This window comes from Zalophus californianus, chromosome 6 (assembly GCF_009762305.2).
Source record: "Zalophus californianus isolate mZalCal1 chromosome 6, mZalCal1.pri.v2, whole genome shotgun sequence".
In the NCBI taxonomy this organism is placed as follows: domain Eukaryota; kingdom Metazoa; phylum Chordata; class Mammalia; order Carnivora; family Otariidae; genus Zalophus; species Zalophus californianus.
In genome coordinates, this window is record NC_045600.1 from 82,400,507 (window position 1) to 82,417,559 (window position 17,053).

The following is a 17,053-nucleotide window of genomic DNA, read 5'->3' on the forward strand; positions in this document are numbered from 1 at the left end:
TCTTTATTATTATCCCCATTTTACAGATGAGAAGACTGAAAATAGAATTTAAACCACTTGTCTAATGTCACTCTGCTAGTGATTAGTAGAGCTGCTAATTTGAACCTAGGGAGTCTTGTTCCAGAGCCTTAAACTGCTGTGTAATTCTGTTTTTCTATATGTTATTTTGGAATTTGTTTATCTAATTTCCGCATGTTTTGTCCTTCCTGTTATATTATCAGGCAGTAGCTTGATTATTTCTATGTTTCTTCCTGTTTAATAAATCCTCAAACTCCAGTACAGTTATTTGGATCAATATTAAACACTTAAAAAATGAATAAAAATGAAGGTGACACTTGTTTATTTGGCTGTTATCCCCATTGCTAATGCTAACATTTTCTGTTTAAATTTCAGGGCATTTGAATCTGAAATTCGATTTTACACTGGAAATGACCCTCTGGATGTTTGGGATAGGTGGGTCTTTTTTAATTTAACAAGGGCACTAGAAACTTAACAGATGAGTCCTTATGGCCATGTTTCTCAAATTAGGGTGTACAGAGCAATGTCAGAGTACAAAGTGGTATCCTGGGGACACAGAGAGACAGATTAATCACAGTGTTTCTTTCTGAGGTGTTCATGACTGAAGAAATTTCAAATTTGTGGCATGCACCTGAGAACTACACCCTTTTATCCCCAAACCCAGTATTTCCCAGAGGCACATGTTAGCAATATTTGGAAAAGTTTGAGGGATATAGGTTTAGGACATGAGGGCCTCTCTAAATAAACATACTTTCAAATTAGATATTTCTGCTTAAGAAAGTCAAGAATGGGTCTTGGTGCAAGAATAAAAGTACACATTAAAGTTATTCTTTTCTGGCACCTGGGTGGCTCAGTTGGCTAAGCATCTGCCTTCGGCTCAGGTCGTGATCCCGGAGTCCTAGGATCAAGTGCCGCAGTGGGCTCCCTGCTCAGGGGGAAGTCTGCTTCTCCCTCTCCCCCTGCTTCTTCTCTTGCTTCCTCTCTCTCTCAAGTAAAATCTTTAAAAATAAATAAGTAAGTAAGTAAATAAATAAATAAAATTATTCTTTTCCTTTGCATTCAGGTATATTAATTGGACAGAGCAGAACTATCCTCAAGGGGGGAAAGAGAGTAATATGTCAACATTATTAGAAAGAGCTGTTGAAGCACTACAAGGAGAAAAACGATACTATAATGATCCCCGATTTCTTAGTCTTTGGCTTAAATTGGTAAGTCTTTCTCAAGTGCTGTTTGAATTTAAAATATTAAGCCAGGAAATTTTCTCTAGAGCTTTCTGGTAGACACCAAAAAAATGGCAAAACCTGAGCCTTTTAGTAGGTACTAAACATTTAATACATACTCAATATTTGTTAAATTGGTTCTACTTAAAGATGGATTTTAATGTAAAGGGTTTTTTTAACCCCTTTAAAAGTGATCGTAAGGCCTGTATACCTCCTCATGGGAGTGGAGTATTTATTTCAAATATAACTGGGCCATGCAACTGTACTGGGGGAGGCCGGGTAGGAGCCAACACATGGCAGTAGTATGATTGTGAAAAAGTTTTTGTAGGTGATTCTGGTGTCCCTTTGTCCCCTTTCTGAGAATCAGCACCATGAAAAGGTAATGTTTTTTATGCAGTATATTGCTACATCCAAAAATATCTGCCTGACCACTTTATACTGTCTCATTTGACATGTAGTTCTTTTATTTCTAGAACACTCTTGAGGATTTTTTTTATGAAAACATCTTCAAATAAGATAATGACCAGAATTTCTTAGATACTAATTTCATTGCCTTTATCCTAAAAGAGATTAGAAAAAGTAAATGATAAATATTTAGAATAGAATGTTAGATAATAGATAATTAGATAATGGATAACTAGATGCTTAATAAAAATAAATTATTTTTATTAAAAATAAAAAATGAACTATAAAAATAGATATTTATATAATAGAATTCTTAACTAATAGAATATTTACAACAATCATTGTAATATAAAATATTGACATTTGAAATTGATAAAATTTCTGGCTAAAATATATCTCTTGAGGAGAGCTTATCTTAAACCTCAAATATCACTAAAAAAGGAAATTAGGTGAGTCCTGAAGGCATAAGCTATCTTGGTTTCCATAGGACATTTGACATATCTTGGCATCATTATTAACAAGTTGGAGAGATTATCTGTGGAGTATTAGTGACAGGAGTCTATGACAAAGGATGGTACCCAAAGCATGTTGTTGGTATGGAGACTATGGTCCCTGGTAGCTTACTAATGGATTTTGTTCTTCATTCCATCCTACATAACATTCTTATCCTAAATCATGTTCTTATATGTGCTTTACTAAAAGTGTGGACTAGATAAACCTCTAAAGTAATTCTTTATCCCAGGATTCTATGATTATATTTAGTTGGAGCTATTGAAAGTAACAATTAGTTGGAGTAATTTTTCTCTTCATAAATGCTAACCTGGTGCTGGTACTGAAGAGTAATGATATTATCATAAAATAAAAAGCATAGTCTAGACCAGAGCTACGGAAGAATGGTCTGCAGACTGTTCAAGATAAGTATAAAAGTTCAGAGCAAGCATTTAGAAGTTTTGCTAAGTTTTGTTAACAAATTTGACATTGCCACAGCATCCAAACACATCATCATTTTTCTAGCAACTTCTATTTTTATTGTATTTTTTAAAAATATTAGTCAACAATGGGGAAAAAGAGTACCAGTCAACAGTGGAGTGGAAACTTGAAACACTCACACACCAAAACTAGCCTCTTTCCCACAGGCAATCTGAGCAGTGCTGGTCTAGACAACCCTCAGATTCAAATGATCAGCCCTAGTATGATCAGCAATAATCTGAACTTTGTAGATGGTTAACAGGGTGCATATTGAACTATTTTGCTGAGGTTTTTCTCTTTATGAAATGGTCAAGAGGAGTAACAGTTGGGCTCCTCACACTACTTTCTTTGCTTTGCAGAAAAATTTCTCCAGTCTAAGAGTTATTTTTGTAAGGGATAACTACAGTCTAGCTAAGGAAAAAATTGTTTTTAGGAAATATCCAGGATTTTTAGTTAAAAGTGTAAAATTGTTTTAGTTGGCTTGTTAGAGGTTACCAAAAAGATTTATCTTTTGGATATATTAATCTAACCATGTGGTCCTTTTATTTATGTTATTTCTTAAGTAATCTCATTCAGACTCTAGAATAACCTGATATTTATTGCCTGTTTCATGCTGAACCAGAGCTATTTAGAAAGCCATTAACAAGTACAGTCAATGTTAACCTTTATTTATGTAGTAACAGATATCAGGGACTGGATCTGATACTGATAACATATTCAGAATTAGAACTTTGCTTGAATTGCCATCACATATGGGAAAACATCACTCATTTGGATAAGTGAAGAACTCTATTTACTGAATTACTACAGAATTAAACTATAAAATACTGATTGTTTTGTCAAAGATATAAGTGGAGCATTTCATTTATTCACTTTTCTACCAGACCCTGGCTAGGGATTAGGATATAGCGGATAGTAATGTTTTGTGCCTTTGTGAAGCTTACTTTATTGGGAAAGACAGATGTTAAGCATTTAATAGTCGCAAAAGAGAAAGCAGGAAAGTACTGAGTTGTATAGGAGGGAATACATACAAGGAGGACTTAACCTAGGCTAGACAATCAGGAACAGATAGAGATGAGAGAAAATATATCTAGTAAATAGAAAATGTTAGCCTCCTTAGTAGTATAAGAACTCCTAATTAGAACACTGAAATGCAATTTTTATATGAAATTAGAAACTTAAAAATAGGTATTTTCTGTGAAATTAGTATTTGGGAATAACTACTAGCATTTTAAATTTGTACAACCCTCTTAGAAAGCAAGTTGTTACTTTTTAGGATGCCTGGGTGGCTCAGTTGGTTAGGCGGCTGCCTTCGGCTCAGGTCATGATCCCAGGGTCCTGAGATCGAGCCTGTATTGGGCTCCCTGCTCCTCGGGGAGTCTGCTTCCCCCTCTGCTGCTCCCCCTGCTCCCCCTGCTCATGCTCTCTCTCTCTCTATGTTAAATAAATAAATAGATAAAAATCTTTAAAAAAAAAGCAATTTGTTACTTTTTAACATAGTTCTAGTTCTGGAAATTTATCATAGGGCAGTAATATGAAACATGAAAGGTTGTGTGCATGAAGATATTTGTTATAGAATTATATGTAATTGGGCGAAGTAGAAGCTGTATATCCAAAAAATAGGGGAGTGGCTAAATGATGGAAGATTATTGGATGGAACATTATTTATCTAAAAATAATAAAGAATAAGCAGCAGCATGGAAAAATGAACGATGGACGGTTAAGTAGAATAAAAGCAAATTTTCTTATGATTAAAACTTTATTAAATGATAAAAACCCTTTTATGCTGTATAAAATGATATATGTTCTTTTTTTCCTCAAGGAAAAAATATATATCAAACTGTTAATGATGTGGCATTTTTATTGACCCATTATCCTATCTTCTTACTACTAGAATTATCTACATTTTATCTGGTCTTATAAGATCCTTCTAAAATACAGATTTGACCATGTCATTCCTTTGCTTATAGCTCTCCCACCCCAACACACATACATTCACTATCACATAGGTTTAAAATTAATTGTCTTGACATTTAAGACCTGTCACACCCTTTTTTCCAAGCTTTCCAAGCTCCTGTCTTATCTGCATCTCTATAAACTTTCAGTTTCTGTCTTTGCTTATACCATTTTCTCTGTGTAGAATGCCTTCCTTTCCCATTCTCTACCAGATATAAGTCTATTCCTCCCTCAAGGCCACACTCAAAAATGTCATACCTTCTTGAAGTCTTTCCTTCTGCTCCCTTTTTCTTACAAATTAATCTCTTTTGTCTACTTTTTAACTCTTCCCAGTATAGTCCTTATAACATTGTATTATAATAGATAAATATTTTTTCAATGCAGAAACTACATATAGTAACTCCTACTATATGTAGTTTCTGCATTAAAAAAGACAGTAAGTGAATAGAAATTGGTTAACTGTTAATGCTTTTAATTTTTTACAGGGGCATTTATGCAGTGAGCCTTTGGATACGTACAGTTATTTACATAGCCAAGGGATTGGTGTTTCACTTGCTCAGTTCTATATCTCATGGGCTGAAGAATATGAAGCTAGAGAAAACTTTAAGAAAGCAGATAAGATATTTCAGGAAGGGATTCAACAGAAGGCCAAACCACTGGAACGACTGCAGTCACAGCACCGGTAAACTTCTCGAGCTTGTCTCCACTCTTTAAAACTAATAGATATAAATGGTTTTGCATCTGAATAAAATGCTCTCATGGATTGGCAAATTTACTTAGTTACTATTTAATTTTTTAAAAGACCAATTTATAGGGTGCCTGGGTGGCTCAGTTGGTTGAGTGACTACCTTCGGCTCAGGTCATGATCCTGGAGTCCCGGGATCAAGTCCCACATCGGGCTCCCTGCTCAGCAGGGAGTCTGCTTCTCCCTCTGACCCTCTTCCCTCTCGTGCTCTCTATCTCTCATTCTCTCTCTCAAATAAATAAATAAAATCTTAAAAAAAAAAAAGACCAATTTATATTTAACATTTAGTAAAATCTACTCTTTGGTGTACAATTCTGTAAGTTTTCACAAATGAATAGAGACATGTAAGCATTACCATGATCAAGTTCCATCATCCATAGAATTTCCTTATGCTCTCTCCCTTTCCCTTAGTAGTTTAACACTTACTCTCATTCCCAAACCCTGGCAACCACTGATCTAGTCTCTAGCCCTGCAGTTTCACCTTTTCCATAATATCACATACATGGCATCATACAATGTAGCCTTTTGAGTCTGACTGCTTTCACTTAGCATAATGCATTTCAGTTGTTAAATTGGTTCTACCTTAAAGATGGATTTTATATGTATATTCTGAATACAAGTCTTTTGTCAGGTATGTGGCTTGTAAATCTTCTCCCGGTTTAACTGTGGTCTATTTGTTCTCTTAGCAGTGTGTTTTATAGAACAAAATTTTTAATTTTGAAGAAGTCTAACTTATTTATTTTTTGTGTGAATCATGCTCTTGGTATATCTGAGAACTGTTTAGCGAAAGATTGCAAACATTTTGTTTTCATCTTGAAATTTTTTAAAAAAAATTTTTGAGTATAGTTGATACACAAGGTTGCATTAACTTCAGGTGTATAATACAATGATTCTAGAAGCTGCTACATTATGCTGTACTCACTGCACCGTACAGAGCCCTTACAATATCACTGACTATATTTCTTATGCTGTACCTTTTATTCCCATGACTTATTCATTCTATAACTGGAAGCCTGTGTCTCCCTCTCCTTTTCACTCATTTTGCCCAGCCCACGCACCCCCGTCCCCTCTGGCAACCATCAGTTTGTTCTCTATATTTATAGGTCTTAGTCTGCTTTTTGTTTGTTTATTCCTTTTTTTTTCTTTTAGATTCCACATGAGTGAAATCATATGGTATTTTTCTTTCTCAGTCTGACTTATTTCACTTAGCATAATGTGCTGTAGGTACCTCCATGTTGTCACCAGTGGCACCATCTCATGCTTTCTTACGGCTCCCTAATAGTCCATTATATATACATATCTTCCTTATCTATTTGACTGTTGATGGACACTTAGGTTGCTTCTATATCTTGGCTATTGTAAATACTGCAATAAACATAGGGGTGCATATATCTTTTTGAATTAGTGTTTTTGTTTTCTTTGGGTAAATACCCAGTAGTGGAATTATTGTATTATATGGTATTTCTATGTTTAATTTTTTCTTAAAGATTTATTTATTTATTTTAGAGAGGGAGAGAGCACATAAGTAGAGGTAGGGGCAGAGGGAAAGAAATCTTCACTCCCCCCCTGAGGGCGGAGCCCGACATGGGGCTTAATCCCATGGCCTATGAGATCATGACCTGAAACCGAGAGCTGGACGCCCAACAGATTGAACCACCCAGGCACCCCACTCTTGAAGTTTTTATAGTTTTATTTTTTATATTTAGATCTCTGATCCATTTTGAGTTAATTTTTATAGAAAGTATTGATCAAGGTTCTTTTTTTTTTTGCATACGACCCCCCATTTGTTCTTCTACCACTTGTTGAAAAGATTTTCTTCATTGAATTGACTTTGCACCTTTGTAAAAAATCGTATTTGACATTAAAAAAAACGTATTTGTGTAGGTTTATTTCTGTTATTCTGTTCTTTTGATCTGTGTATCTGTTAATTAGTGTATACCGTAGGATCTAGGTTGCTGTACCTTTATAGTAAGTCTAGAAATCGGGTAAATATGAGACCTCCAATTTCGTTCTTCTTTTTAGCCCTTCTGGTTCTTTGACTTTCTGTATAAGTGTTAGAATTAGCTTCCGGAATTTTGATTAGTATTGTGCATAAACTTGGTATGTTTCTCCAGTTATTTAGATCTTTGATTTCTTTGAGTAAGCTTTAGTAGTATTTATCTTTTGAGGAATTGACTCATTTCATCTATGAGGTTATGAGCATAGAGTTGTTTATAGTATTTATTTTCCTATTAATGTTTGTAAGTTATATAGTGATCTCCCCTCTTTTATTCCTGATATTGGTAATTTGTGTCTTCTCTCTTTTCCCTCAGTCTGGCTAGTTTATCGATTTTATTGATCTTTTTAGAGAATCAGCTTTTGGTTTCATTGCTTTTTCTTAATTGATTTTTTCTTCTTATTTTTATTAATTTCTGCTCTTTATTATTTCCTTCTTTGTGCTTGCTTTGAGTTTAACTTGCTCTTTTTCTGGTTTAAGATGATAGCCTATTTCACTAATTCTAGATCTTCTTATCTAATATAAAACTTTCCTTCTAAACACTGCTTTAGCTATCTTCCACAAATTCTAATATAATACTGTATTTTTCATTTTCATTCAAAACAACATTTTTTAATTTCCCATATGTTGTCCCTTTGACTCATGGGTTATTTAGAAGTATATTAATTTCATTGGGAAATGTTTAGAGATTTTTCAGATGTCTCTCTGTTACTGATTTCTAGTTTAATTCCATTATGGTCAGAGAACATAATTTGTATGGTTTCAGTTTTTTTTAATTTATTAAGTTTTGTTTTATGGCCCAGAATATGGTCTGTCATAGGTGAATATTCCATGGACACTTGAAAAATATGTGTTTTCTGCTGTTTAGGGGTGGAATGTTTTTTAAATGTTACGTAGGTCAAGTTGATAGGTAGTCTGTTCTGGTCTTCTGTTTCCTTGCTTATTTTCTATCTACTTGTTCTATCAGTTACTGAGAGAGGAATTTTGAAGTCCCTTTTATTATGAATTTGTCTATTTTTCCCTAAGTCCCATTTGTTTTGCTTTATATATTTTGAAGTTCTGAAGCATACACATTTAGAATTGACCCCTTTATCGTTATATAATGTCTGTCTTTATCCCTGGTCATACACATTCTGAAGTCTCCTTGGTCTGATACTAGTATAGCCACTCTGGCGTTCTTTTGTTTATATGCTATGTCTTTTTCCTTTCCTTTTTTTTTTTTTTTTAAACAGTTTTAGAGTTGTGTGACCATCACCACTATCTAATTTTAGAACATATGTAACACCCCAAAATGAACCCCATACTCATTAGCACTCACTCCCCATTCCCACTCACCCACTTCCAGGCAACCACTTATCTCTTTCTTTCTCTAGATTTGCCTATTCTGGGCTTTGCACATAAATGGAATCCTATGTTATGTGGTCTGTTGTGACTGGCTTCTTTCACTTAGCATACTGTTTTGAAGGTTCATCATAGTATGTTCATCATTGATAAACATAGTTATGTCATATGTTAGTATTTCATTCCTTTCTATTGCTCAGTAATAACCATTCAGTGGCTATGCCACGTTTTGCTTATCTATTCCATCAAATAATGAGCATTTAGGTTGTTTCCATTTTTTGGCTATTGTGAAATAATGCTGCTGCAAACATTCATGATGCAGGCTTTTGTATGGATTTTCTTTCATTTTTATTCCATGTCTTCATATTTAAAGTGGGTTTTTTATCACAGCAAATAGTTGGGTCTTGTTTTTTCCTCAGCTCTCACAATATCTTTTTAAATGGTGTATTTAGAACATTTACTTTAATTATTAATTGTATTGGATTTAAATCTATTATTTTCTTATTTGTTCTCAATTGGTTCTCTATCTTTTGTTCCTCTGTTGCCTCTTTCCCGCCTTCTTTTGGATTGTCTGAATATTTTTTAATATTTCATTTTAATTTATTTTATTGGCTTTTTTTTTGTCTGTTACTACTTTTTTTTAATGGTTGTCTGGGGTATATTATAAGCAGATCTGACCTTTCATGGTCTACTTAGGGTTGATATTTTATCACTTCAAGTAAAAAAATATAGAAGCTTTATAACCATATAGGTCCCTTGATCTTTCCTACTTTTTTGGTATACTTGTCATATGTATTACATCTACATACACTGAATACCCCACCAGACAATGTTATAATTTTTGTTTTCAACAGCCTTACATATTTAAAGAACTTTGGAGGAAAATGGTCTTTTGTATTTATCATTTTTGTTCTTCCTTCATTCCTGAAGTCCCAAGTTGTCCTCTAGTATAATTTCCCTTTAGCCTGAAGAGGTTTGTTTAGCCATTCATTTAGAGTGAGCCTATGGCTAATAAATTCCCTTAGTTTTTTTTCATCTGAGAATGACTTCATTTCATCCTCAATCCTGAAGGATATTTTCACTGGATGTAGAATTCTGGGTCAACAGTTCTTTTCTTTTTTCTCTTTTTAAATTTAATTTATTTGAGAGAGAGAGCATGAGCAGTGGGGAGGGGCAGAAGGCAAGGGAGAAGAGCAGACTCCCCGCTGAGCAGAGAGCTGGACACGGGGTCCCATCCCAGGACCCTGGGATCATGACCTGAGATAAAGGCAGACACTTAACGACTGAGCCACCCAGACGCCCCTCAATAGTTCTTTAACTTCGATAAAGATGTTGTTGCACTGTCTTCTGGACTCCATGATTTCTGATGAGAATGGTTCCTTCTCTATATGTAATATGTTGATTTTCTCTGGGTGCATTTAAGATTTTTTTCTTTTCTTTTCTTTTCTTTTTCTTTTTTTAGGATGTTATTTATTTGACAGAGAAAAAGAGCATGTGCACAAGCTGGGGGTGGGGGGTGTAGAGGGAGAAGCAGACTTCCCGCTGAGCAGGGAGCCTGATGTGGGACTTGATCCCAGGATGCTGGGATCATGACCTGAGCCGAAGGTAGATGCTTTTTTTTTTTTTAAGATTTTATTTATTTATTTGACAGAGAGAGAGGGAACACAAGCAGGGGGAGCGGGAGAGGGAGAAGCAGGCTTCCTGCTGAGCAGAGAGCCTGATGTGGCGCTCTATCCCAGGACACTGGGATCATGACCTGAGCCGAAGGCAGACGCTTAACGACTGAGCCACCCAGGCGCCCCAAGGTAGACGCTTAGCAACTGAGCCACCCAGGCGCCCCTAAGATTTTTTTCTTTAACATTGTTATTCGGAAGTTTGATTATGATGTGTCTATGTGTGATTACCTTTGCACTGAATCCGTTTAGGGTTTACTGAGCTTTTTGAATTTGTAAATGTATGCCTTTCACAAAATTTGAGAAGTTTTCAGCCATTATTTATTTCTGCACTTTTATGTCTTTTTCTGGGGCTTTAGTTACACATATATTAGACTTTTTTATATTGTTCCATAGGTCCCTGAAGCTCTTTTTTATTGTTTCGTTTTTGTTTTTATTTTATTTATTTATTTATTTATTTTTAAGATTTTATTTATTTATTTGTCAGAGAGAGAGAGAGAGAGAGCATGAGGAGGGGGAGTGGCAGGCAGACGCAGAGAGAGAAGTAGGCTCCCCGCTGCGCAAGGAGCCCAATGCAGGACTCGATCCCAGGAGCCTAGGATCATGACCTGAGCCGAAGGCAGATGCTTAACTGACTGAGCCACCCAGGCACCCCTGTTTCTGTTTTTAATTTTTTAACCTTTCTTTTTGTTCTTCAGAATGGCTAATTTTTGTTGATTTGTCCTCAAGTTCATTTGCTCTTTCCTTAGCCCTCTTCATTCTGATACTGAGTTCATCCAGTAAATTTTTTATTTCAGATAATGTGTTTTTCAGGTCTAAATTTTTCATTTGATTCTTCTTTATAGTTTTTGTGTCTCTGCTGAGAACTTCTGTCTTTCTATTTATTTCAGATATTTTTACCTTTATCTCTCAGAGCGTCGTTATAATAGCTGCTTTTAAATTTCTGTCTGGAGGGCGCCTGGGTGGCTCATTTGGTTAAGCAACTGCCTTCGGCTCAGATCATGATCCTGGAGTCCCGGGATCGAGTCCCATATCGGGCTCCCTGCTTAGCGGGGAGTCTGCTTCTCCCTCTGACCCTCTTCCCTCTTGTGCTCTCTGTCTCTCATTCTCTCTCTCTCAAATAAATAAATAAGTAAATCTTTAAATTTCTGTCTGGAAATTCCCAACACCTAGGTCATCTTGATTTTGATATGTGTTGATTGCCTTTTTCTTTGAGAATTGATCACATTTTCCTGGTTCTTTGTCTGTCAGGTCATTTTGGATTATATCCTGGACATTTATCCTGTTACTATGTTATTAGACTCTGAGTCCTATTGGTTGATATTCCCTGGGGAATGTTGATATTTTTGTCTTAGTAGGCAACCAACCCTCAGATATCACAAGTTCTTTCTCTGATGGATAGTGGTTCCACTGACAGTTCAATTTTCAAGACATTTGGGTCTATTCCACATGTAGGCTGATCAGGGGTTAGTCTAGGACTTGGGCAATGGTTTATATCATAGTTCAGATCTCAAAGCCTTTTTTGTGCTACTTTGGGCCTGCCTTCTGCATGCATAGCTCAGGAGTGAGTCCAGAGCTTGTGCCAATTCGTGTAGAGAATTAGGAGATCCCCTTCTTCAGCTCGTCCTCTCTAGTATCTCTCCCACATTCGTTGGCCCTCAGAGTCCCCTTTTCCCAGTACTCTGGCCAGAAAGATGAGGTTTTAGCTTCCCACACCATTGTTGCAACAATTTAAAACCACAAGAGAAAAGAGAAGAAGAAGAAGAAGAAGAAGAAAAAAAAAAACAGGAAACAACCCTGTGTGGTTTGTTTCTTCAAGTTTGACTCCTCTCTACAGTCCACTTGCTTTTGTTTACTTTTCAGAGACCTCAGTTGCTTTTTTTGTATTTTGTTTAGAGTTTTTAATTCTACCCAGTGAGAGAGAGGCTATCATGGGCTTACTCCGTCTTGGCCAGCACTTGCAGTTTATTCTGGTTTTTTACCCTTTTGATAATACGTAAAGCTTTGACAGCAGCACAGGAAGTTAAATCTTCAAACTTCTGCCAGCTGTGCTAAAGTAAAATGACATGTGGGATACAACTTCATTTCATATGGTTTGGGAAAAAATGGTATGGGGCTGAGGAATGTGCCTAGAGAGAGCAAGAGACATAGACAGTGATAAAAGAGATGTGGCAAGACGTTGACAGTTGCTGAATCTAGGTGAAGAGTATATGGGTGCTCATTTACTCTTCCAACTATTTTGTAAGTTTAAAAGTTGATGGGAAACTCTGACCTTAATAAATTCTTTAGTCTTAGTCACCCTGGTCTGATCCTCAGATCAGCCTAATGGTGCTCTTCAGAGTATGCTAATTGGTCGGATGTGACATTTAAAGGGGAAGTTAAATCATCCTATTCCAAACCTTCTCTGATTTCAAGGTAGCTTTCTTTATTCCTGAGAGAATAAACACTTTCTTTGGGCTGTTTCTCTATATTTCTTCTCCCTTGTTTAATAAATTAGAAATTTTGATTCTGGTGAGTAGTGGTCATCTCCCCCAAAAGTTAATTGTCCATTCTCTTACTTTTAGACAATTCCAAGCTCGGGTGTCTCGGCAAACTGTGTTGGCACTTGAGAAAGAAGAGGAGGAGGAAGTTTTTGGGTCTTCTGTACCACAACGAAGCACACTGGCTGAACTAAAAAGCAAAGGGAAAAAGACAGCAAGAGCTCCAATCAGCCGTGTCGGAGGTGCTCTTAAGGGTAAGTTTGTTAAGTGTTATTATTGGAAGCTCTTAGTCTCGGGCAGTAGGCAAATTATGTAAAGAGATAATGTATAAATATATACGTGGACACTGTCCTCGTTTTCTGACTACTAGGTAGCAAAAAGAAGGAAGTCTTCAGAGAGCTGAGATTACAGTATGCAGTAAAAGCAAAACAGGTCAGCAATTTTGTGTCTTAATTAAGAAAAACCTAATATATAGGAAGCATCAAGAGTTTCTGAGTTTGAGTTGTTAGTCGAGAGAAGATATGCAGTAATATAGCCAGTATTGTCAAAGCGAAGCTTACATATACCAGAGCCCCAGAGAATGTATTAACGTGGTCTTCAGGTTTTTGGGGCCAGAAATTGGACTCTCTTTGTATACCTAAAGATGATCACTGATAAGCTTTCTTTCTTGTTCTCTCTCTTTTTTTTTTTCAATTAATTATGTTTAGGAAAGTTTTAGATTCACAGCAAAATTGAGTAGAAAGTAGAGAGAGCAATAAGCTTTTACTAACTACATTTATAGCAGTTAGATGGATAGACCAGAATTTTTAAAAATTTCATATTCCTTTTACGGTATCAACTTACCAGTATTCAAAATATTACTTGTAGATCCTAGAATTAGGGTATAGGGAGTATATAGACCTAAAGAATAGTTCATCCCGGGGCGCCTGGGTGGCTCAGTCTAAGCGTCTGCCTTCAGCTCAGGTCATGATCCCGGAGTCCTGTGATGGAGCCCCGCATCGAGCTCCCTGCTCAGCGGGAAGCCTGCTTCTCCCTCTCCCACTCCCCCTGCTTGTGTTCCCTGTTTTGCTGTGTCTCTCTCTGTCAAATAAATAAATAGAATCTTTAAAAAAAACAAAAGAGTATTTCCTCCAGATCATAATGAAGCTTGATTATAATAAGGAGCTCCACAACAGAGAACACCCCTAATAAATGGGCTAATTTGTCTTCTCTAGATTCAGCACATTTCAGCTGATTTCCACTGAGAGAAAAATTTTAAATTGATAAATGAAGATTTAGTTTAGGATAGTCTCTGAGAAAACTAGATAGTGTTAGAATGATGATTGAAGGAAGATGTAGAATTTTTTTTTTTAAGATTTTATTTATTTGTCAGAGAGAGTGATCACAGCAGGGGCAGCGGCAGGAAGAGGGAGAAGTAGGTAAGAGAAAAGCAGGCTCCCTGCTGAGCAAGGAGCCCGATGTGGGACTCAAACCCAGGACCCTGGAATCATGACCTGAGCCGAAGGCAGACACTTAACCATCTGAACCACCCAGGCATCCTAAGTTTTTTTTAACATATCTATAAATAAAAGACTGGAGGTGAGGGAAAGGAGGGAGAGTATGAGTAACAAACAGAATGGATTAAAATGTTAATTCATGTAAGGTTTTTTAAAAATTATTGTTTAAAAAAATCTCTTTGTTCCTATGGTAGCAGGGGTAATCTCCTTGATTTTGGGAAGAATTAGGTATTCCTTATCTGGCATCTGAGTTGATAATTAAATATTTTACATAAAATTTTAATATTTTTCTCCTAGCTTCAAACCAGAACAGAGGACTCCAAAATCCAGTTCCTCAACAGATGCAAAGTAATTCCAGAATTACTATTTTTGATGAAAATGCTGATGAGGCTTCTAGAGCAGAGTTGTCTAAGCCTACAGTTCAGCCATGGATAGCACCTCCTGTGTCCAGGGCCAAAGAGAACGAGCTGCAGCCAGGCCCTTGGAACACAGGCAGGCCTTTGGAATATAGGGTAAGGACTCTTGGATCCAGTGTACTTGCCAACATAACAAAAACTTCAGATTTAGAGTAGAGGAGTGTTTTTAGCATCTCTTTTAATTCCTCCTGAATGATTGGGCGTGGCCTGCATATACTTTGTCAGAATGTATAACTGTGGTAATTGTCATCTTCTTCTTCATCGCCAGCCTCATGGTGGTACAGCTTCTGTGACCACTATACCCTCTCTGCTTCCCAGTTTTACTCCATACGTTGAAGAAACTGCACAACAGCCAGTTATGTGAGTTTGATTTCCTGATATTTTGAGGTGGGAATTATTAAGAGTGAGCAGGAGCACCTATTCTGGTTCCCAAAGGCATTTCCTTCTTTGTGGGGATGAAAGTAACGAGACAAATTGTGTTTTTTTAATGTCTATATTCTTTAGAGTATGTTAGGGCTAAAAGACCATTTGGTAATATTCTTATTAAGGAATAAACTTCATAGGCTTATATTTACATTGCTGTAGTCAAAGATAATCACTTTGACTTAAGTGAGATGTTCTACCTTTGTTATTGACAGTGATTAGAAATTATGATAGTTTTTCCTTTTACCCTGCTCTTTCCTTCTGGATGTCTTTTTCTTTTTCTTCCTAACCCTTAGTATTTCTGTTATAAGAAAAAGAATGACAGGTGATACTTAGATCATCAGGCAGTGTGAGATCTAGTCTAATACACACTGCAGAGCATATAATGCTAGGGTCAGATTCTGTGTCCCAGTGCAAGAGTTTTCTCATAACTAATCTATAACCCCTCATCACTCTATGCTAGGTACTATAGGAATGCAAAAATAGATAAGATTTATAGCAAAAAATTCTGCCTGATATGAGTTCAACATGGGGGAGGATACTTTTTTTTTTTTTTTTCGAGATTTATTTATTTATTTATTTGACAGAGAGAGACACAGTGAGAGAGGGAACACGAGCAGGGGGAGTGGGAGAGGGAGAAGCAGGCTTCCCGCCAAGCAGGGAGCCCAATGCGGGGCTCGATCCCAGGACCGCGGGATATGACCCGAGCTGAAAGCAGATGCCCAACGACTGAGCCACCCAGGCGCCCCAAGGGAGGATATTCTTTAAGAAATTTCTATGAGGGGCGCCTGGGTGGTACAGTTGGTTGGGTGTCTGACTCTTGGTTTTGGCTCAGGTTGTGATCTCAGGGTCATGGGATCATCTGAGGGAGACTGCTTGTGACTCTCCCCTGCACTGCTCCTCCCCACTGCACTTGCTCTCTCAAGCAGATGAATAAATCTTTTAAAAAAGGAAGAAAAGAGGGCGCCTGGGTGGCTCAGTTGGTTAAGCGACTGCCTTCGGCTCAGGTCATGATCCTGGAGTCCCGGGATTGAGTCCTGCATCGGGCTCCCTGCTTGGCAGGGAGTCTGCTTCTCCCTCTGACCCTCTCCCCTCTCATGCTCTCTCTCTGTCTCATTCTCTCTCTCAAATAAATAAATAAAATCTTTAAAAAAAAAATTAAAGAATTTAAAAAAATAAAAAAGGAAGAAAAGAAAAAAATCCTATGAGCCTTTACAAAGGATTACCAGAAGAAATTGATAGCACACATTTGTGGATATTTAATTTTTCGAATGTTTCAAATCACCTATAGATAGAATTATGGCAAAATAAATATGGTATAGAAAATGTTGAACTTGATTTTTATTTCAACTCCTCTTCATGGCTGTCTTATTTGCCCTGTCTGCAACATTTTCTTTAGTTTGTGTTTTTTTTAATGGTATGTTCCAGGGGCTCTTTGTATATACATGTTATTATAGATTAAGCTCATTAGCTAAAATCTTTAATAGGAGTTGTGAATATTTCCCCCTAATTTATCACTTGTTTTTGATATTGTTTAGCAGTAACCATTACAAATATATTTTTTTTCCAATGCTTTTTTTATTATAATGTTAATCACCGTACATTACATCATTAGTTTTTGATGTAGTGTTCCATGATTCATTGTTTGTGCATAACACCCAGTGCTCCACGCAGAATGTGCCCTCTTTAATACCCATAACCGGGCTGACCCATCCCCCCACCCCCTACAAATATATTTCTAATTCCTGTATAGATTTAACAGTCTTCTTTATGGCTTCTGTGTCTCCATCATTCTTTGCTGGGATTACTGCAAGCTACCTAATCTTTCTACTTCTAGTGTTACTCATCCCATTCATTCTTTATGCTGTCGCAGGTCTGCATTGCAAATCTGATTGTTTCATTTTCCTGATCAGAA

The 17,053-nt window shown here is 36.6% G+C and overlaps 1 protein-coding gene across 3 annotated transcripts in view; it reads left to right on the plus strand.

Moving 5' to 3' along the window:
* The window catches only part of BUB1B (BUB1 mitotic checkpoint serine/threonine kinase B), a 54,957-nt gene that overhangs the window by 8,593 nt on the left and 29,311 nt on the right, over window positions 1-17,053 (plus strand). For all 3 annotated transcript variants that reach the window (XM_027571719.1, XM_027571720.1, XM_027571718.2), the window contains exons 3-8: window positions 394-453; window positions 1,082-1,226; window positions 5,054-5,250; window positions 12,888-13,057; window positions 14,597-14,811; window positions 14,984-15,075. In XM_027571719.1, coding sequence (XP_027427520.1) covers window positions 394-453; window positions 1,082-1,226; window positions 5,054-5,250; window positions 12,888-13,057; window positions 14,597-14,811; window positions 14,984-15,075 — 879 coding nt within the window. The remainder of the gene's footprint in view (window positions 1-393; window positions 454-1,081; window positions 1,227-5,053; window positions 5,251-12,887; window positions 13,058-14,596; window positions 14,812-14,983; window positions 15,076-17,053) is intronic.